Source organism: Hemitrygon akajei, chromosome 6 (assembly GCF_048418815.1).
Source record: "Hemitrygon akajei chromosome 6, sHemAka1.3, whole genome shotgun sequence".
In the NCBI taxonomy this organism is placed as follows: domain Eukaryota; kingdom Metazoa; phylum Chordata; class Chondrichthyes; order Myliobatiformes; family Dasyatidae; genus Hemitrygon; species Hemitrygon akajei.
Window position 1 is genome coordinate 142,683,715 of NC_133129.1, and position 23,022 is coordinate 142,706,736.

Here is a 23,022-nt window from a genome sequence, read left to right on the forward strand (position 1 = left end):
GAGCAACTTTTGTAAAAAAGGATTTCCCCTAAATCATTTCTTCAAATTTTACCTAATTTTTGAACATAATATTTCAACTTTATCTAAAATTAAATGAACACTTATTTTTTCTTGACATGTATCTCCAATTTCAGCCAAACAATTTCGGATCAAATTGCTTTTGGTTCATCTTTCCTTGTACCATCTAACGGGTATATTTTAGTGCTGAACAAGGTTTTGAAGTCAGCAATTTACAATTCGATACTGTTTTTGAATGAAAATTGCCAACAACAACCTAGTTTAGGTTTTATGCAACCTTGTGACATTTGACACAGTGACATCTTTGGATGTTGCTCAATAATTTAGTTTCCTTACAACTGTCACCACTCCTTTTACAGGATTGGTGGGGGAAGGCTGAGATCATGTAAATGAATATTATTTAACATTGAAATACAATAAGCATAGGTAATCAGTGAGTCAAACAGATTTCAGATGAGGGTAACTGTTCATATCCTTTAGCCATTCAATTTTTCATCACCAGGATTAAGGCTCGTATCGAATTATGAGCAATACACACAAAATGCTGGAGGAACTCAGCAGGTCAGGAAATAAAATAAACATCTGATGTTTCAGGCAAAGACAATAGACCGTAGGTGCAGGAGTAGGCCATTCGGCCCTTCTAGCCAGCACCGCCATTCACTGTGATCATGGCTGATCATACACAATCAGTACCCCGTTCCTGCCCTCTCGCCATATCCCTTGACCCCGCTATCTATAAGAGCTCTATCTAACTCTCACTTGAATGCATCCAGAGACTTGGCCTCCACTGCCTTCTGGGGCAGAGCATTCCACATATCCACCACTCTCTGGGTGAAAAAGTTTTTCCGTATCTCTGTTCTAAATGGCCTACCCCTTATTCTTAAACTGTGGCCTCTAGTTCTGGACTCACCCATCAGCGGGAACATGCTTCCTGCCTCCAGTGTGTCCAATCCCCTAATAATCTTATATGTTTCAATCAGATCCCCTCTCATCCTTCTAAATTCCTGTGTATACAAGCCCAATCGCTTATGACAGTCCCGCCATTCCAGGAATTAATCTTGTGAACCTACGCTGCACTCCCTCAATAGCAAGAATGTCCTTCCTCAAATTTGGAGACCAAAACTGCACACAATACTCCAGCTGGGATCTCACCAGGGCCCTGTACAACTGCAGAAGGACCTCTTTACTCCTGTACTCAATTCCTCTTGTTATAAAAGCCAGCATGCCATTAGCTTTCTTCACTGCCTGGCTTGCTTTCATTGACTGATGTACAAGAACACCTAGATCTTCTTGTACTTCCCCTTTTCCTAACTTGACTCCATTTAGATAGTAATCTGCCTTCCTGTTCTTGCCACCAAAATGGATAACCTCACATTTATCCACATTAAACTGCGTCTGCCATACATTTGCCCACTCACCCAACCTGTCCAAGTCACCCTGCATTCTCATAACATCCTCCTGACATTTCACACTGCCACCCAGCTTTGTGTCATCAGCAAATTTGCTAATGTTACTTTTAATCCCTTCATCTAAATCATTAATGTATATTGTAAACAGCTGCGGTCCCAGCACCCAACTTTGCGGTACCCCACTGGTCACAGCCTGCCATTCCAAAAGGGACCCATTAATCACTACTCTTTGTTTCCTGTCAGCCAGCCAATTTTCAATCCATGTCAGTACTCTGCCCCCAATACCATGTGCCCTAATTTTGCCCACTAATCTCCTATGTGGGACTTTATCAAAAGCTTTCTGGAAGTCCAGGTACACTACATCCACTGGCTCTCCCTTGTCCATTTTCATAGTTACATCCTCAAAAAACTCCAGAAGATTAGTCAAGCATGATTTTCCCTGCATAAATCCATGCTGACTGGGACTGATCCTTCTACTGCTATCCAAATGTGTCGTAATTTCCTCTTTTATAATTGACTCCAGCATCTTTCCCACCACTAACGTCAGGCTAACCGGTCTATAATTCCCTGTTTTCTCTCTCCCTCCTTTCTTGAAAAGTGGGACAACAGTAGCCACCCTTCAATCAGCAGGAACTGTTCCTGAATCTATAGAACATTGGAAAATGATTACCAATGCGTCCACGATTTCTAGAGCCACCTCTTTAAGTACCCTGGGATGCAGACCATCAGGTCCCGAGGACTTAGCAGCCTTCAGACTCAACAGTCTATCCAACGCCATTTCTTGCCTAATATAAATTTCCTTCAGTTCATCCTTTACCCTAGTTCCTTTGGCCACTATTACATCTGGGAGATTGTTTGTGTCTTCCCTAGTGAAGACAGATCCAAAGTACCTGTTCAACTCATCTGCCATTTCCTTGTTCCCCATAATAAATTCACCTGTTTCTGTCTTCAACGACCCAATTTTGGTCTTAACTATTTTTTTGCTATTCACATACCTAAAGAAGCTTTTACTATCCTCCTTTATATTCTTGGCTAATTTACCTTCGTACCTAATTTTTTCTTGGCGTATTGCCTTTTTTGTTATCTTCTGTTGCTCTTTAGAAGCTTCCCAGTCCTCTGGTTTCCCGCTTATCTTTGCTATGTTATACTTCTTCTCTTTTATTTTTATACTGCCCTTTACTTCCCTCGTCAGCCACGGCCGCCCCTTACTGCCCTTAGGATCTTTCTTCCTCTTTGGAATGAACCAATCCTGCACCTTCTGCATTATTCCCAGAAATACCTGCCATTTTTGTTCCACTGTCTTCCCTGCTAGGGTATTGTTCCATTGAACTTTAGCCAGCTCCTTCCTCATAGCTCCATAGTTCCCTTTGTTCAACTGTAATACTGACACATCCAATTTTCCCTTCTCCTTCTCAAATTGTAGGTTAAAACATATCATATGATGGTCACTACCTCCTAATGGTTCCTTTACCTCGAGGTCCCTGATCAAATCCGGTTCATTGCACAACACTAAATCTAGAATTGCCTTCTCCCTGGTAAGCTCCAGTACAAGCTGTTCTAAGAATCCATCTCGGAGGCACTCTACAAACTCCCTTTCTTGGGGTCCAGTACCATTCTGATTCTCCCAGTCTACCTGCATGTTGAAATCCCCCATGACAACTGTATCATTACCTTTGCGACATGCCAATTTTAACTCTTCATTCAACTTACACCCTACATCCAGACTGCTGTTTGGGGGCTTGTAGATAACTCCCATTATGGTCTTTCTACCCTTAGAATTTCTCAGTTCTATCTATACTGACTCTACATCCCCAGATTCTATGTCCCCCCTTGCAACGGACTGAATATCATTCCTCACCAACAGAGACACCCCACCCCCTCTGCCCCTCTGTCCTTTCGATAAGATGTATATCCTTGAATATTCATTTCCCAGGCCCTGTCCGCTTGAAGCTATGTCTCAGTTATTCCCACAACATCGTACTTTGCCAATTTCCAACCAAGCCTCAAGCTCATCTACTTTATTCCTTATACTTCGTGCATTCATATATAATACTTTTAATTCAGTACTCCCCTCTCCTTTCATATCAATTCCTATTTCATTTGGCCATACTGTATGATCTCTTTTTGAGCTTTCTACTCCATTGATTCTGTTGTCCTTTTTAACTTTTCTTATTTTCACTTTCCCTTTAACTCCATCCTTATATTTCCAGTTCATCCCCTCCCCCCCACTACTTAGTTTAAACACATCCGTGTTGCAGTGGCAAACCTGTCTGCCAGAATGCTGGTCCCCCGCCTATTAAGGTGCAACCGTCCCTTTTGTACAATTCATCCCTACCCCAAAACAGATCCCAGTGGTCCAAGAATGTAAATCCTTGCTTCCTGCACCAGTTCCTCAGCCACACATTCAGATCCATTATCTCCCTGTTCCTGCCCTCTCCAGCACGAGGAACTGGAAGCAAACCAGAGATAACCACCCTGGAAGTCCTGCTTTTCAGCCTTCTTCCGAGTTCTCTGAAGTCCCGCTGCAGAATGTCCTTCCTCTTCTTCCCGATGTCATTTGTGCCGACATGCACTACCACTTCCGGCTGTTCACCTTCACCCTTGAGGATTCCCTGCAATCGCTCCGTGATGTCCTGGATCCTAGCACCAGGGAGGCAACACACCGTCCTTAAATCTCGCCTGTTGCCGCAGAAACCCCGTTTCCGTACCTCTTACTATGGAGTCCCCTACTACCATGGCTCTTCCTGATGTCTGACTCCTCGGCTCTGCTTCTGCACCAATTTTCGGCTCGCAGACCTGTCCGCCTCTCAGAATGGCAGTATCTTCTGTCCTGACAGCTTCCAAGAAGGTGAACCTGTTTATGAAAGGTACATCCCCAGGGTCTCCTGTACTTCAAGCATCCTTTCCTTCCTCATCGTCGCCCCCTTCCTCTCTTCCGGTATCCTCGGTGTAACAACCTCACTGTAGGTGCTGTCCAGAAAACCCTCGTTTTCGCGGATAAACCTGAGGATATCCAGTTCTTTCTTCAGTGCTGCAACATGCTCCTTCAGAAGCTGAATCTGGACACACTTTCCACAGCTGTAGCAGCCGGGTGCACCATCAGTGTCCCTGACCTCCCACATCATGCATGTAGCACACTGAATCAGCTTAGCGGTCATGTCTTCACCCTCTGCAATTGTGCCTGGCGTAGTCTCCTCGCCGAAGACTCTTGAGCCAAAGACTAGCACTTTTCACACCAGGCACTTCCCTCGACCAGGCCACTTCCGGACATTTGATCAGGACTAGAAAGGAAGGGGGAAGACTCCAGAATAAAAAGATGTGGGGAGCAAAAAGAACACGAGGTGGTGAAAAGATAAAGGGTTGGAGAAGCAGGAATCAGATAGAAGAGGAGAGTGGACCATGGGAGGAAGGGCATCAGGGACGTGATAGGAAAGTGTGGAGAAGTGGTAAGAGGCCAAGGTGGGGATTAGAGGAGGGGGTGGGGAAATCACTCGAAGGAGAAACTGTTTTTCATGCCATCAGGCTGGAGACTCAGTAGATGGAATATGAGATATCACTTCTTCATGAGAGTGGCCTCAATCGTGGCCAAAGAGGAGGCCATGGGCTGGCAAGTCAGAACAGGAATGGGGATAGGAATTAAAATGGTTGCCCATTGGGAAATTCTGCTTTAGGTGGATAAAGTGAGGTAGATGCTCGCCAAAAAGGCCCCCGAGTTTACTTTGGGTCTCACCAGTGTTGAGGGGGCCACATTAGGAGCACTGTATACAATAGACAATCCCAAAAGATTCACAGGTAAATTGTTGCCTCACCTGGCAGGACTATTTGTGTCCATGAATGGAGGTGAGGGAGGAGCTAAATGGGCAGGTGTAGCACTTGTGCCACTTACAAAGATATATCAGGAGTGAGATTATGAAAAAAATCCATTGTAAAGTATTAGATAAAACATTTGCACATATTGTCACTCACTTTGTTCATCAAGATGCTTAATCTCACTAGAAGTAGCAATGCATTGATATGTATGTATATAATGAATAGGCAGAAGATGATGAGATGCCTACAGATTTTACAAAGTATCTCTATCAGTTGGAAAAGCCCTTCAAAGAAATTACGACAAGGTAAAAAATATTAATTTATTCACCTCAATATCAGATCAGCATTTTCTTGAACATTTACTTTATAAATTTACCTCTTATGCCATTGTATTGATTGCCTAGGCAACGTCTTGCTGAACTCCTGGAAGTCTATCATAAGAGGGAAAAGGCAATCCTTCAAAATGAAGTAAGTATTAATTTGGTATGAGCAAGGTTTTTTATTTTTTACATTTTAATCTGCCCTAATGCAAGAGGTAAACAATATTAATACAAATTCAAAATTCAGTCTACTGGTTGAATACAATGATATGGATTGATGACTATTTCCAAAATTCAAATAGGCGAGCACGTACACTGAATGGACACCTCTGGTGATGTTGTTTAGAGGTCTGCTTTTCTGTCAATATAAATGGAAAACTAAAGAGAATTTGGAATAAAGTTCATTCCCCATTCCAGTTTCCTAATTAAGGTGATCTGCAATCTTTGCTGTGAAAAAGGGATTTTTGAAAGTAACTCATTCCCTCGCTGAGAATCATTGCAAAATGTAAAGATTTTTTCAGTCTTGATAATTATTTGTAGTGCACTATCTGGAGAATCCCATTGTTGCAGCAATTATTGCAAAGTAATTGGAATATATTTTCCTCTCAGATTGGACTACTTTCCAGAGTGCTGGTTCAAACAATGTGCACATTTGGCATATTTTTCCCTCCCTGTCATTGTTGAAGTAAAAACAGATAGCAAGCATCTTTGGAAAGAGAAAAAATTAATGTTTCAGGTCAGAGACACCTTATAACTGCTAAGGCTTCTGAGATGAAAGAAAACTGGCGAAGATTTAGTTTGAGCTGCCATTATTAACAGCCAACTCTATTCCTATCAGCCAAATTAAACAAGTGCTTAACATGAATATTATTACAAAGAGGCATGATTTATTCTGTGTTCGTGCTTGCATTACTGAAATTTTAATGCAGCTGATTGCATTCCAATCTTTTTTGAAGATGTAGACCAGCATTCTTGATGATGTGTTTCTATTATTGTGCAATAAAGTGTGGACTTGGAGTGCCTAACATTTTCTTGAATAATTTCTTTGATGCTGAAGGTGCTCTGCAATGTTAGCTTTTTTCCCCCTGAGCTTTATCACATTCCTGTGCTGTTTAATTTTTAACCAGGGAAAGCAGTACAGAATGGTGGAACAGATTATCCAGTCTGCAAAGGACATTTGCAGTGCGTTGGATGGTACAGAGACCAAGGCAATCACTGATGCTGTGAAGAAATTAAAACGGGTTGTTAATCTACCGAAAAGTAAAACTGCTGAGGTAAAATCACCAAATTTTTGCATGCACATCAAATTTACCCATTGTGCTGAAAAAAAGAAAATTCTCTTCTCCCACACCAAATTTGTCTCATTAGCCGAATTCCTAGCAGTTGAAATAATTGAAGATTCCTATTGGAGTTTTATCATTCAATTGGCTACATTTGTTATCTCATTCTTAGTATTAAAGTCATGTGACTCTACAGGCGTTTTGTTGATTAGTGTTCAAATAGTGCAGCTTTCTTATCGTATATAAACCTAGTGCCTGCAGGGGAGGATGTGCAGGAAATGACCCCCAAGGACAAAATAACTTTTGGTAGCATAGACGCAGAATTTCTTTTTGTCACCCGTTATCTCTTTGAATCAGGTGGCCATTAGTGAATTTAGGTTGCAGTTTTAGTCACACGATTCACAACATCTGACTAATAGTATTATCTTAAGCTAAACTTAATCAACTTAACCTGAAACATAATTTATTTCAGTAAAGGCACTGGGCTGTCTCAGAGAATTTACTTTCTGCTTAACCTTAATTGCTGTTCAAGAGCATTGCTCATTGGTAATCCCCTTGCTGGAAGCTGCATCATCATGATGGCTGATCAGTCATAATAATTGGTCTCTTGATCACTGAGGTGGAGCCTGTGTACAGCATCACTCACAAACAATGGCAACAGTGATTAAAACTTGCTACCAAGCTGGTAAACATGATCTGTCACTTGAAGTTGAGAAATTGTAGTGTTTTTAGATGCAAATATGATTACCTAGCAGACAGGGAGTACTGTAATTCCAATTTCCAATGTTCTTTAAGTAACAAACTGCTTTCAATCTAGATAAAATGCAAATAGTGTGGTTAAACAATTGTTCCATGAAATATTCTGTAGAATATGAGGGGCATTTATTAACCTACAAACTCCTTAAAGGAAGTGGTGGGGATTGAACCCAGGTCGCGTGTACTGTGAAGCATCATGCTAACCACTACGCTACCATGCAGCCACTGTAAGTCAGTAATTGTTGTCTTTTTTTAAATTTTCCAGTGAAGTTACTGCTGTGTTGCTGGTTGCGTTTCTGTCCAAACATCATAGTCTTACAGAAGTAGGCCCTATAGTCTATTGATTTTGTGCTTGCTATCAAATACCCATTTTCAGTGATCTTATACTACTTTAGTTTTATACTTCCACACATTCCCATCATCTCCCTCAGATTCAATCACTTACTTACAAACTAGGGGCAATTTACAGTGACTAATTAAACTACCAACTTCACATGTCATTAGAGCTTTGCCATTTTGCTTCCCAGATTTGCCAGGGCTAGGGGTTCCTGTGTTTCAGAAAGAAGTTGACCTGGCTCTGATATAACTCCTTAGAATATAGGTGAACAATGGGCATCTTTACAGAAATGTTTAAAATTGTGCAAAGCATGGATAAGATGAATGCTAATCATTTTGCCCCCATGTTAGAGGATTCCAAAACCAGAATTGTAGAGCATTACAGGCCCTTTGCCCCATCTAGTCTCTTCTATGGTGGTTTTTTGTAGTCCCACCTATCTGCACACAGGTAATAGCTCCATCTCCCACGTACCTATCCAAACTTCTCTTATGCGATGCAATTGAACCAGCAACGACCACTTCTCATATGTTGGGAAATTTCTTGTTTTGTGGCAGTAGCACAATGCAAGGCATTTTTTTTTTTTTAAAAAGAAGTATATATGTACTTCAACAAAACAACATGTAAAAGAGGAATAGTGAGATCGTGTTCTTGAGTTCGTGGAGCATTCAGTAATCTAATGGCAGAGGGGAAGAAGCTGTTGATGTGCATCTTCAGGCTCCTGTACTACCTTGCTGATGGTAGCAGTGAGAAGATTGTGATCCTTGACAATAGATGCTGCCTTCTAGAGGCGCTTCCTTTTGAAGGTGCTCGTGATGTAGCTGGCTGAGTGTACAACCCTCTGCAACCTCTTTTGTTCTTGTGCATTCAAGCCTCCATACCAGGCAGTAATGCAACCAGTCAGAATGCTCTCCACTGCACATCTGTAGAAATTTGCTAGTATCTCTTCCAATTCCTAATGAAATATACCAGTGGCTATGCCTTCATCATGACTTAATCAATGTATTGGGCCCAAGATAGATCCTCTGAGATGATGATGGTAAAGAATTTGAAGCTGCGCATCCTTCTTTACACTGCTGACCCCTCTGAGGACTGGTGTATGTTCCCCTTTCTTATGTCCATGATCAATTGTATGGTCTTCCTGACAATGAGTGCTAAGTTGCTATTGCAACACCATTCAATCAACCGATTTATCTAGCTTCTGTGCACCTCTTCATTGGTATCTGAAATTCTGTCATCAATAGTGTCATCAGCGATATTGTCAATGGCCTGAGGTGTTCCTAGCTGCACAGCCATGAGTGTGCAGAGGGCAGACCTGTAGGCCAAATGTGCATTCTTCACTGCATCCACTATAGACCTGTTGTGTCGATAGGCAAATTGTAGGGGTTTGGGTCTTTGCACAAGCAAGAGTCCAAAGTAAATTTATTATCAAAGAACATACATCATCATATACAGCCTAGAAATTCATTTACTTGTGGGCATTCACAGTAAACACAAGAAACAATGGAATAATTGAAAGACTGCGCCCAACAGGACAAACAGCCAATGTCCAAAAGACAAGAAGCTTTGCAAATACAATAATATAAGTAAATAAGCAATTAATATCGAGAACATGAGATGATGGGTTCTTAAAAGTGAGTCCATAGTTTGCGGGAGCAATTCAGTGATGGGGCAAGTGAACTTGAGTGAAGTTATCCCCTCTATTTCAAAGAGCTTGATGGCTGAGAGGTAATATCTGTTCCTGAACCTGGAGGTGTGGGTCCTGATGCTCCTGTACCACCTTCCTGATGGCAGCAGTGAGAAGAGAGCATGGGCTGTGTGGTGGGGTTCCTTGATCATGGATGCTGGTTTACTGCAACGGCACTCCATGTTGATTGTGCTCAGTGGTGGGCAGGGATTTACCTGTGATGATCAGGGCTGTATCCACTACATTTTTGCCGGCATTTATGTTCAGTGACACTGGTGTTTCCATACCAGGCCATAATGCAACCAGTCGATTTACTCTCCTCCACACATCTATAGAAGTTTGGCAAAGTTTTAGATATGCTGAATCTTTGCAAACTTCTAAGGGAGAAGCATTACCGTGCTTTCTTTATAATGGCATTATATGCTAGACCCAGGACAAATCCTCTGAAATGATAATGCATGTGAACTTAATGTTGATGACCCTCTCCATTTCTGATCCCTTAATGAGGACAGACTCATGGACCTCCAGTTTCCTCCTCCTGAAGTCAAGAAGTAGTGCCTTGGTCTTGCTGATGTTGAGTGAGAGGTTCTTGTTTTGGCACCATTCGGCCAGATTTTCAGTCTCCTTCCTTTGATTCCTGTTGCCACCTTCGATTCAGCCAACATCAGCAAATATAGCATTGGAACTGTGCCTAGCCTCCCAGTCAGAATTATAAAGTGAGTAGAGCAGGGAGCTATGCATAGAGCCTTGTGGAGATTGTAGAGGAGATATTTTTGCCAATCCGAACTGACTGGAGTGCAAGTGAGGAAATTCAGGATCCAGTTGCACAAGGAGGTATGGAGGCCAAGGTCCTGGAGCTTATTGATTAGTTTTAAGGGGATGATGGTATTGAATGCCAGGTTGTTGTCAATGAAGAGCATCTTGATGCATGCGTCTTTGCTGTCCAGATCTTCCAATCACAAGATTGAGTAAAGAGCCAATGAAATGGCATCTGCTGTTGACCTTTTTTTTAGTGTGTCGCACCAGACAGTCAGCCATTCTTGTCTGGTGCGTGGTGCCAGGATTGGTCTCCTTTCAGATTAACCGGGTCATGATATGAACGTTCCAGACTCGAGCCCTTTTCTTTTTAACGAGGCCGAGTGGCTAGCTCAATGCTCAACCCGGCACTGATGGAAAGCGTGCTCGGGAGTGGCCTAACTTGGATTTGAACTCGGGAGCCTTCACTCCGGAGTCCAGCGCTGATGCTGTTGACCTGTTGTGATGGTAGGCAAATTGGAGTGGATCCAAGTTGCTTCTCAGGCAGGAGTTAATGCTTCATCATCAACCTCTCAAAGCACTTCATCACAGTTGATGTAAATATTACTGGATGGTAGCCATGGAGGCAGGTTACCATGTTCGTCTCAGTCACTGATATAACTGAAGCCTGCTGGAGGCAGGTGGTACCTCTGACTGCCAATGCAAGAGGTTGAAGATATTGGAGAACACTCCAGCCAGTTGATCAGCATAGTCCTCAGTACTCAGCCAGGTACCCCATCTGGGCCAGATTATTTCAAGTCCAAGTTGAATTGTCATTCGACCATACATGAATACAGCCAAATGAAAGCATGTTACTCTGGGGCTAAGGTGCAAAACACAGTCCCAACAGCCATTCACAGCACAAGGAACATGTAAGGTAGCAGAAAAGTATAGCCACAGAAAATATATGGTCCAAGTCCCTGAGTCCATGAATGGTGCAGCAGTCTGCAGTCAAACTCAATACAGCTTGTCTTCTGTCAACAAAGACTGGAGGGCACTACCAACTCCAGCATCACATTGCCTCTGGCACTCCAGTGAAATGGCCGACTCCAACGCCTGCCCCTGGGTGGCTGCATAGACCATGACTTGAGGCCTAGCACTTACTACGATAGATGCCACACAGTGAATGTAAAAAATACACTTCAAAAGGATAATACCACCTTTGGTTGACCCCATAGAAGCTGCTGCATCTGAGTGCGCTGCCATATTCTTGGAAGGAGGAGGTTCTGTGGGTTCACTATCCTGAAGAATATTCTCATGTTGGCCTCAGAGTCTGAAATCACAGGGTCATCAGAGGCTGTGGGAGTTCGAAGGTGCCTCCATGTTTTGATAGCCAAAGCAATCATAAAAGGCATTGAGGTTATCTGGTAGCAAAGCCTTGTTGACACCTATGCTGCTTGGTTTCACATTGTAATAGGTGATAGCATTCAAACCCTGCCACAACTGTTGTGCAGCTAATTGTGTTTTTAAATTCATATGGAATTGTCTTTTCACTCTTGTGTTGGCCTTCCATATGTCGTAATTAGAGGGAAGAAGTTTCCCCTCAGATTCCCCTTAAATGTTTCACCTTTCACTCTAAACCTTTGACTTCTTGTTCTACTCCCACCCAACCTGAGGTGGGAAAAGCCTGTATGTATTCACCCTATCTATACATAATTTTGTATACCTCTGTAAGATCTCCTATTCTTAGACAATAGACAATCGGTGCAGGAGTAGGCCATTCGGCTCTTTGAGCCAGCACCACCATTCAATGTGATCATGGCTGATCATCCACAATCAGTACCCCTTTCCTGCCTTCTCCCCATATCCTTTGACTCCGCTATCTTTAAGAGCTCTATCTAACTCTTTCTTGAAAGCATTCAGAGAATTGGCCTCCACTGCCTTCTGTGGCAGAGCATTCCATAGATCCACAACTCTCTGGGTGAAAAAGTTTTTCCTCAACTCTGTTCTAAATGGCCTACCCCTTATTCTTAAACTGTGGCCTTTGGTTCTGGACTCCCCCAACATTGGGAACATGTTTCCTGCCTCTAGCGTGTCCAATCCCTTAGTAATCTTACATGTTTCAATCAGATCCCCTCTCATCCTTCTAAATTCCAGTGTATACAAGCCCAATCGCTTATGACAGTCCCGCCATCCCGGGAATCAACCTCATGAACCTACACTGCACTTCCTCAATATCAAGAATGTCCTTCTTCAAATTTGGAGACCAAAACTGAACGCAGTACTACAGGTGTGGTCTCACCAGGGCCCTGTACAACTGCAGAAGGACCTCTTTGCTCCTATACTCAACTCCCCTTGTTATGAAGGGCAACATGCCATTAGTTTTCTTCACTGCCTGCTGCTCCTTCTCCTGCGCTCCATTGAATAAAGTCCTAAACTATTCAATCTTCCCCTGTAACTGGGGTCCTCAGGTCCCAGCAACTTCCATGTAAATGTCTGCACTTTTTAAAGCTTAATGATAGCTTTCTTGTTGGTAGGTGGCCAGAATTCTGCACAATATGCTAAATTTGGCCTCACCAATGTCTGGTACAACTTCAGCACAAAATCCCAATTGCTGTGCTCAGTGCCCTGATTGCTGAAAGCCAATGTATCAGAAGCTCTCTGTATGACCCTATCTACCTGTGATGACACGTTCAATGAGTTATGGCCTTGTATTCTCAGGTCCTTTGAATCTACCACATATCTCAAAGTCCTAGCATTCACTATGTAAGTCTTACCCTGGTTTGTCCTCCCAAAGTGACACATGGATTTAGGATGAGAGGGGATAGGTTTAAAAGGGACCTAAGGGGCAACTTTCACACAGAGGAGTGTAACTATATGGGTTGAGCTGCCCGAGGTCATGACTGAGGCAGGTGCAATATTATCATTTAAGAAGCACTTGGGAGGGGTGGGGTTTAGAGAGGTATGGGGCAAATATGGGAAATTGTGTGGGCACACTAGTCAGCATGGACCTGAAGGGGAAAAGTATCTGCATCCATGTTATATTGTTCTGTGACTCATACTTGCATGAGACTTTGGGCAAAGCTGTCTCAATTCACATTTTCTTTGTTGTTTAGCCAAGCAGCAAGTTATAGAGCTGAAAGTCTTGAGTTTGATTTCAGCAAATGGGAACACCTCCTCTGGAAATGATTAACTTTCTGTATTGCATCCCTAATTCTGAAGCTAGCTTCTTAAAAAATTGAAATTCAGAGGAGCTGATAATTTTCACTCTGTTTTCTAGCCATTTATTTTCTGTAGCAACCATCAAATGTGTGATCCCCGAAAGATTTTTTTTTTTGTCCCGTAAAAAGTAGTCAGTAAGCATAAGGAGCTTTAACATTGAGTACATATCATACCATCAAGATTGGCCTGAAGCTCAGATCGCCCTGTGCATTTTCTAAAATTTTCACCATTATCATGACCACATACCCATGCACAATCTTCTGCTAGGTGGTAAGCTCACAGCTAACTCTAAGGTCTTAATTCAACATTAGGTTTTGCCAGACTTTACATACAGACCTGAACAGTGAAAATGCATACATTAGAGTGCTCTTCATATGATCCCCTCAAAGTAAGCTTCAAAGGCTAGGCCTTAATAGCTGACCTTGTGCAACTGGATCCTCAATTTCCTCACTTGTGAGCAGAGTCAGTTTGGATTGGCAACAACAACATCTCCACAATCACTATCAGCAAAGATGCACCACAAGGCTGTGTACTTAACCTCTGCTCTACTCACTTTATATGTGTGACTGTGAGGCTAAATACAGCTCCAGTGCCATATTTGTAACGACACCACTGTTGCAGGCCAAATCAGTGGTAGTGACAAAGGGTAGTGACAAGGGTAGTATATAGGAGGAAGGTTTCTGGCTGAATGGTACCACAACAATAACCTCTCACTCAAAGTCAGCAAGACTGAGCTGATCATTGACTACAGGTGGAAGAAACCAGAGATGCTTGAGCCAGTCCTTATTAGGGGATCAGAGGTGGAGAGAGTCAGCAACTTTAAATTCCTCAGTATTATCATTTCAGAGGATCTGTCATGGGTCCAGCACTTAAGTGCCATTGCAAAGAAGGCATGGGAGTGCCTCTACTTCCTTAGAAGTTTGCACAGATTCTGCATGTCATCTAAAACTTTGACAAACTTCTATATGTGCACAGTACAGGTTATACTGATTGGCTGCATTATTGCCTGCTACGAGAAAACCAATGCCCTTGAATGGGAAAAACTACAAAAAGTATTGAATATGCTCCAGATAAAGCCCTCCACATCATTGAGCACATTTACAAAGAACGCTGCCTCAGGAAAGCAGCATCATAAAGGACACACCACTGCACAGGGCATGCTGTCTTCTCACTGCTGCCATCAGGAAAGAGGTACGGGAGTCTCCAGTCCCACACCATCAGGTTCAGGAACAGTTATTAGACCTCAACCATTGGGCTCTTGAACCAGTTAGGATAATTTCAGTCACCCCAACACTTAACTGATTCCACAGACTATGTGCTCACTTTTAAGGACCATATAAAGCGTGTTCTCAATATTTATTGTTTATGTATTATTGTTATGATTATTTTCTTTTTACATTTGCACGGTTTGTTGCCTTTTGCATCAAATTTGTTTGTCTCTATCTTGTGTGATTTTTTCATTGATTCTATTCTGTTTCTTTCTATTTACTGTGAATCCCTGCAAGAAAATGAGGCTGAGGCTAGTATTTGGTGACATATAAGTACTTTGATAACGCATTTAATTTTAAATTTGAGCGCAAAAATTGAATCAGTTAAATCCTGCTGCAGCTTATAAACTGTTGAGGGATATGAATGGTTATGGCATTCACATGTACTCAAAATTCTTAAAAGTTAAAAGTTCTTCTTGAACCAAAAGTGGAATTGAAACATTAAAACACTAGGAAGATTCAAGTGTAATTGAATCTTCCAAGCAAAATGAATGAGATTTCCAGAACTTTGTAGTTTCCACTAGGCTCAAGTCCAAAGGGTAGGATGTCATTCTATCCAGAGCAGCAATCTACAATGCAGAATATTCAGACTTCTGCCCTAGTTTGGGTGTCTGGAATTTCTGCACAATTACACAATAGAAACCTTGTAAGTTGGAGGGGAGCTGGCCAAGCTTTTAAGCAAAGGGTTTAGACCACTGAGATAAATCAGAAATTAAAGGAGTGACTCCGTTATTTTACAAGAGAAGGGAATCTGACATTGTGCAATATTCAATTTCTTAGTGTATCCTGGATTTCAATTCACAAGTGACAAAAGGAACCATCTCATTTTAACTTCAGAGACTAATTATAATGCATTCTCAAATATAGGTTATATCAAAAGAGACTGGTGATTCAACAAATGTTGCAAAAAATGGTAAGTCACCTTAAGAGCAAAATATATGTATTTAAAATGTAATTCACTTATTGCCAGTGAGGCTATGCTGTTAGGGATGACTTTGACAGATTTTCTCCTTAGCTATCCAGTTAGCAAACAAATCTGTGCAATTTTGTATTTTGGGACCTTTGCATTATCTGTACCATGTAACTATACTGCCAAGGAATGTTGCAAGTCAGCTGGAAAACTGTCTTTTATTCCCAGAAATATGAATCCTTGACAAACTCTAAAAACTGCATTATTCCAATTGAACATGCAGGGGATTTTATTTTCGGTTTTCCTAGGTATTGATATCAACAGCACTGTTTTCACAATTGCATAGGATATTTGGATGCTGTTTTCAATGATTAATTGTGAGTTGTTTTATACTTTATTTACACAAAACTGCAGAGCATTCTTTTTGTGTAAACAGATTGTGATTAAGTGTAGAAGTATGATACATCATATAACCTTTTGAGCATTTACTTGCAATTTGCAGGGGACAAGCTGTTTCAGTTAAATTTAAAATAGAAACACAAAATACTGAACAAGTCAGACTATTTCCATGGAAGGAGAAACAGAATTAATGCCTCAAAACTGGGAAGGAGATAATAGGACTATCTGTCTTCTTGGAAATAATGCAAATGGAGTATTGTGAACCATTTTGGGCCCTTTATCTAAGAAGGAATGTGCGGGCATTGGAGAGAGTCCAGAGGAGGTTCACAAGAATGATTCCAGAAATAAAAGTGTTAACATTTGAGGAGCATTTGATGTCTCTGAGCCTGTACTCGTTGGAGTTTGGAAGAATGAAGGGGATCTTATTGAAACCTATCGTATATTGAAAGGCCTGGATAGAGTGGACATGGAGAGGGTGTTTCCTACAATAGGGGAATCCTAGACCAGAAGGCACAGCCTTAGAATAGAGCAGGGGTTCCCAAACATTTTCATGCCAGGAGCTCCCTAGCATTAGCTGAGGGTTCGTGGAGCCAAGGTTGGGAACTCATGGAATAGAGGGACATCCATTTAGAACAGAAATTAGGAGGAATTTCTTTATGAAGTTTTGTGAATCTGTGGAATTCATTGCTGCAAACAGCTGTAGAGGCTAAGTCATTGAGTATATTTAAAGTGGAGGTTACTGGTTCTTGATTAGTCAGTGCGTGAAAGATTATGAGAAGCAGGAGAATGGGATTGAGAGTGATGATATCAGCCACGATGGAATGGTGGAATAGACTCAATGGGCTAGCTTTTCTCCTTTGTTTTGTGGTCTCATGATTCCTGTGGTGGAATGGAAGATCAGGTGTATCACTATTTGATTTTATTTACAATGCCTTATATACTTCTGTGTTGAAGTGCACAGAGATGGAACCGTGATCCACATCCAGCCCGCATTTCTCTACAAAGTGCATCAACCACAAACCAGCACAATCAGGCCCAGTATGTAGCGGTGATGATACATGAATGAAGGATTTCTTTGTGCTGGAGTAGCAAAGTCTTCACATTGTGCAAATGGCCCTTTGTCAGCACAATTCATGCTGTACAAGATTTTATTTCCTGCTTAGAAATGATGTGGACTGTGATGCTTGATTTTTTTTTCTTTTTGAATCCAAGTTGTATGTTAATTCAACTTGGGTAACCTGCATGGTTTAGTTTGTGACATTGTAATATTTTTCCCGTATACTTTCAGCTAAGTTAAAACACATCTGTACAACATCAGTGTATGGATTTCAATAAGAAAGCATGTTGTACTCTGATTTCAGGATCTTCACCTGCAGTAAGTCCTCTGAAGGCAAGCATCCATGACCTAACACAGGCTGTCTATGACCTACTACAGCTCTACTTGAGTTCTTTTAGCATCAGTCCGGGTGCCACTGAGAATCTGCCACCGAGTACTAAGTGCACGAAGGAAGCACGGACCACGTCAGAACACTTGCAGTTCACACTGTTTGCAGCGCACAGGATTCCAAGGACTTGGGTCAGCAGGTGGGTGATAAGACTGTCTCTGCAGCCTTTCAGATCTGATTAGCTCAGGACATAGAGTGCTTAAAAAGTTATGTGAGGCTACATCCACACTACGCCAGATAAATCCGTAACCGAAGCTTTTTCTCTTCGTTTTTACCCTCCGTCCACACTAAAACAGTGTTTTTGTCCCCTGAAACCGGAGCTTTTCAGAAATCCAGGGTGGGTATTTTTGAAAACGCTGCTTGGGCAGATCAGTATGGATGGAGTAACCAGAGACTTTTGAAAACGCTGTCAGACAGCAGCATGCTATTTCATTGTTTTCTTGAACGCAACCTAACAATTTCAGAACAGACGGCAACGAGACTGAAGCCAGAAGAGTTAGAAATGTACTCACCAAATACTTTGACCCATAACTTACTGAATAAATAAGTATACTGTACTCACTTTGCCGTTTTCTGTCCTTGCTCATATGAAGGTGGTTTACCTATTTATGCAAGTACTTCTCTGACAATAGATGTGTAACAGCCTAATGTAACATTGTATGGAAATACAAGGTAACACTGATGCAGACATATTTTACACATTTAACAAGGTGTTTTATTAATGCAACAGAGTTAGTCAGTTTTTCAATGTTCGTCGTCAGCCGTGTCATACCATCCGTGAATTCCCTGTCGGTTGCCTCCGTACGCTCCAGTATTTGTTTTTTTTTTAGTTTTAAATTCTCCTGTGCGAGAGCCAACAGCTGTCCATCGTTTTAACTTTTTCTAGTCTGTAACTACACAAATGCGTACTTTTACCGCAAGATTCAACACCAAACCTGTCGCTTGTTTTCGGTAGATGTGTCCTGCGCATGCGCAGGAGGAGGAGATTCGCAGAAATCTCCGTTTCAATGTGGATAGAGATATTTTCAAAAACGCATAGTGTGGACGCCTATCGTTTTTATGCGAAACCGGCATTTTCAAAATTATCTGGTCTAGTGTGGATGTAGCCTGAATGTGTAGAGAGGAGAGCTGCTTTTCTTAAAACAAAAAGATGAGCAAGAGCTGCAAATAGGTTACCTCATTTGCTGGTCATTTTTTCCTACTTTAGTGCAGAAAATTTGACCTAGATTTTGAAGTCCCTCCTGTGCATTCCCTGCCAAAAAAAGAAGTGTCTCCTAAAATCTGGAACAGAAAATTATTGCAAGAGCCCTGGGTGTGAATATTTGAATTGATTGGCCTGTTCGAAAGGAGACTTGAAAACAGTAATTTATTATAATTTAACAGTTTCTTCTTAATGTATTCTTCTAGCTTGATATGTATTTAACACATTAAATATTATATAAAGGTATTATATCAAGAGATTATTTTAAACCGTTGTCTTAAGCATTTAAAATATAATTACCTTTATAGTCATGAAGTCACAGAACACTACAGCACGTAAACAGGCCCTTCAGCCCATCTAATCCTGCTGCACTCCTATCGACCTACATCCAGACCAAAGCCCCCCCCATATCTCTCCTATCCATGTATATATCCAAATTTCTTGATTTAGCATTTAATCTATACCTCTCATAATTTTATTAAATCTCCCCTCATTCTTCTATGCTCTAGGGAATAAAGTCTGAACCAACTCAACCTTTCCATATACCTCAGATTCTCGAGTCCTGGCAACATTCTTTTTAAGTTTTCTCTGCTTTTTTCTGATCTTACTGACATATTTCCTGTAGCAAGGTGACCAAGGCTGCACACAGTACTCCAAATCTACAATATCTTGTAGAACTTCAACTTAACATCACAACTCCTGTATTCAGTACTTTAATTTGTGAAGGCCAATGTGCCAAAAGCTTTCTTTACAACCCTGTCTATGCAGTGACACCACCTTCAAAGAACTATGGATCTGTTTTCCCAGATTCCTCAGTTCTACCACTTAAAGTTATGGAGAGGTACAGCACTGAAACAGGCTCTTTGGGCCATCTGGTCCATGCTGAACCATTTAAACTGCCTACTCCCGTTGACTTGCTCTGGAGCTATAGCTCTCCATACCCTAACCATCCATGTACCTTAAACTTCTCTTAAGCATTAAAGTCGAGCTTGCAGGCACCACTTGTGTTGCCAGCCCATTCCAGACTCTCATGACCCTCAATGAAGAAGTTTCCCCTCGTGTTTCTCTTAAACTTTTTATCTTTCACCCTTAACCTATGACCTCTGGTTATAGTCCTACTCAATGTCAATGGAAGAAGCCTGCTTGCATTTACCCTATCTATACCCCTCATAATTTTGTATACCTCTATCAAATCTCCTCTCAATTTTCTACATTTCCAGCAATAAAGTCCCAGCCTATTCAATCTTTTCTTATAATTCAGTTCTTCTAGATCCGGCAACATCCTTGTAAATTTTCTCTGTACTCTTTCAATCTTATTTATGTCTTTCCTGTAGCTAGGTGACTAAAACCGTAAATAATACTCTAAATTAGGCCTCACCAACATTTTGTATTACTTCAACATAACATCCATGTCCTGTGCTTTGATTTCTGAATCCCAATGTGCCAAAAGCTTTCCTTAATGACCCTATCTACCTGTGACACTATGCATAATGAATTAAGAATTTGTATTCCCAGATCCCTTTGCTCTACAGCACTCCTCAGAGCCCTACCATTCACTGTGTAGGACCTATCCTGTTTGGGCCTATTAAAGTGCAGCATCTCGCACTTGTCTGCATTAAATTCCATCTACAATTTTTTTGCAGCCCTTTTTCTCGCAGCTCATTTTTCCAGCTGGTCCAAATCCCTCCATAAGTTATGATAGCCTTCCTCACTGTCAACTACCTTGGTGTCATCTGCAATCTTTGATCCAGATCATTGATATAGGTGATAAACAACAACGGACCCAGCATTGGTCCCTGTGGCATTCCACTAGTCAGAGGTCTCCAGTCAGAGAGGCAACCTTCTACTACCACTCTGTGGCTTCTCCCACAAAGCTAATGTCTAATCCAATTTACTACCTCATCTTAAATGCCAAGCAGCTGAACCTTCTTGACCAACCTCCCATGTGGGTCCTTGTCAAATGCCTTGCTAAAGTCAACAACGTCCTCTGCCTTGCCTTTATACATTTTCTTGATAACTTCCTCGAAAAACTCCATAAGATTGGTTAGTCATGACCTTCCATGCACAAAGCCATACTGACTATCCTTAATCAATCCATGTTCATCCAAATACTTATATATCTGGTCCCTTAAAATACCTTCCATTAACTCTCCCCTCAACTGATGTCAGACTCGCCAGCCTATAATTTCCTGGTATATGGTTAGAGCCTTTTTAAACAGCGGAACAACATTGGCTATCCTCCAATTCTCAGGTGCCTTACCTGTCACCAAGGATGATTTAAATATCTCTGCTAGGGCCCCGGCAATTTCTGCACTTGCCTCCCATGGAGATCAAGGGAGCACCTTGTGTTCCTTCAGACCGTCTTTCTCAGTGCCCTACCCGTCACTGTATAAATTGTACAGGTGAAGTCATCAGGGGCCCTGGCAGTCTCGTCAGGAACTGCAGCGTGTGGAAATCCAAGCAAGAATTGAAAATTGGGTTCCAAACTGGCTCAACGGCAGGAAGCAAGAAGCTTCTGTAGGGGTTTTACGGGAGTCTTGTTTTTGTAGCGATTTTATGCGTGACCCTTTCCAGGAATTTCTGGTCCCCTCCCTATAATCTAACCTCCTTATTTTCTACATAACCTGCAAAAGAAAGGTCATTAGTACAGTGCATGTTTCCAGGCTACTTTAAATTAATTTATCCTTTCAGAAAATGTTGAGTATTGTCGTATTTTGGGGCATGTTGCATGTTTGATTTAGTGTTTTGCTTCTTGGCACAATTCACTTTTCAGACCAACTTTAATGTTCAGTCACATGGAGTGATTAATGTACCATCACTTAGCTTAAGCACAGCCATTATCTTATTCTGATTAGCCTTGTGCAAATTCACGAATTTTATCTTAAATTGACTAGCAAGTGGCAAGCTGAAGTGAAAAGGTAAGGATAATTTAATCACTGAAAATACAGTGGATTCTGATTGATTGGGACACGTTGGGAATAGTACAATTTGTTTCAGATGGGAGGAAGATGCAAATGTTTAAGTTAACAAGAAAGTGTACAAAGTATTAGATGTGATGAACATAGCAAGAGGGGAAATATTATGAGGTTTAGCACTTTGAAAGTGCTAGACTGTTAAAAGAAGCAAGAAATAAAATATCAGGAACTTTGATCATTATTTTTCAAACCTCTCTGAATATAGGAGTTGTGTTAATGGCGTTACGCTAACTTTGTATCCTTGCTGTAAAGGAATGAGTGGATAAACAGAATAATCACAAGGTGGTTAGTTTAACTTCAGTGCTGGGCTAATTGTTGGAATCACTTCTCAGAGTATATTAAGCTATATTTTAAAAGGCATAAGTTGATTAAGGTCATTCAGCATAGATTTGTTAAGTAATAGTTTTGTTTGATTAACCCACTTGTTTTTAAAAAGGAACTAGGACAACAAGTGAAGACAATTTGATATAGTTTTCATTGATTCTGGCAAGGCTTTTGACAAGATCCCATAGAGAAGGCTGGGCCAAAAAGTTAAAAGCCCATGGGATCTGAGGAGGAATTGAAAATTGGGCCCAAAACTGGCTCAATGGCAGGAAGTTTCTGTGGGGATCTCACAGGGGTCTTGTTAATGGAGCAATTTTAAATGTTTTCCATTTAAACATGGAAGGGGGTGGTGGAGAAATGATAAAGAAACTTGTAGATGATAGAAAAAGGCTAATTGGTTGATAGGTAGGATGGAAGCTTCAGAATGCAGTAGGAAGTCAGATCAGTTGGACAGACTAATGGCACATGAAGTTTAGTGCAGAGTTTATACTTTTCTGGAGATGTGGCAAATCAAAGGAATGTACAATAAATGTGAGAATACTGAGCAGCGTGGAGAAACAGGCTCCTGTAGTCTATATCCAAAGGTATTTAAAGATAGCAGGTTGACAAGAAGGATAAAGAGGCATAAATGATCCTTTTTATTAGCCAAAGCTGAAAACGTAAGAGCTGAGAGAGGTATAAATGTATTTAACACTACTTAGATCACAGCTTGAGTCCTACATACACTTCTGGTCTCCACATTTTGGGAAAGTAATTTGCACTGGTGAACCTTATTATACTACAAATGCAAAACAGATGTGGATTGCTGTTTTCTGTTGATTGGAGTTGTATATTAATATGCATTTTAAAGTATTTTACTGAATCAGTTGAAGGCTTTTTTTATGGCTGGTTATTTTCTGGCTCTAAAATTGACTTGTCCAACAGTACTC

At 41.3% G+C, this 23,022-nt stretch overlaps 1 protein-coding gene across 3 annotated transcripts in view; it reads left to right on the forward strand.

Annotated features, from left to right (window-relative positions):
• pik3c2a (phosphatidylinositol-4-phosphate 3-kinase, catalytic subunit type 2 alpha) overlaps window positions 1-23,022 on the forward strand; it is a 156,252-nt gene that overhangs the window by 74,720 nt on the left and 58,510 nt on the right. For 2 of the 3 annotated variants that reach the window (XM_073049394.1, XM_073049392.1), the window contains exons 7-11: window positions 5,463-5,541; window positions 5,632-5,705; window positions 6,685-6,831; window positions 15,707-15,752; window positions 17,510-17,732. In XM_073049394.1, coding sequence (XP_072905495.1) covers window positions 5,463-5,541; window positions 5,632-5,705; window positions 6,685-6,831; window positions 15,707-15,752; window positions 17,510-17,732 — 569 coding nt within the window. Of the gene's footprint in view, window positions 1-5,462; window positions 5,543-5,631; window positions 5,706-6,684; window positions 6,832-15,706; window positions 15,753-17,509; window positions 17,733-23,022 lie in introns of all 3 variants that reach the window. The other variant, XM_073049393.1, reaches the window with a different exon arrangement.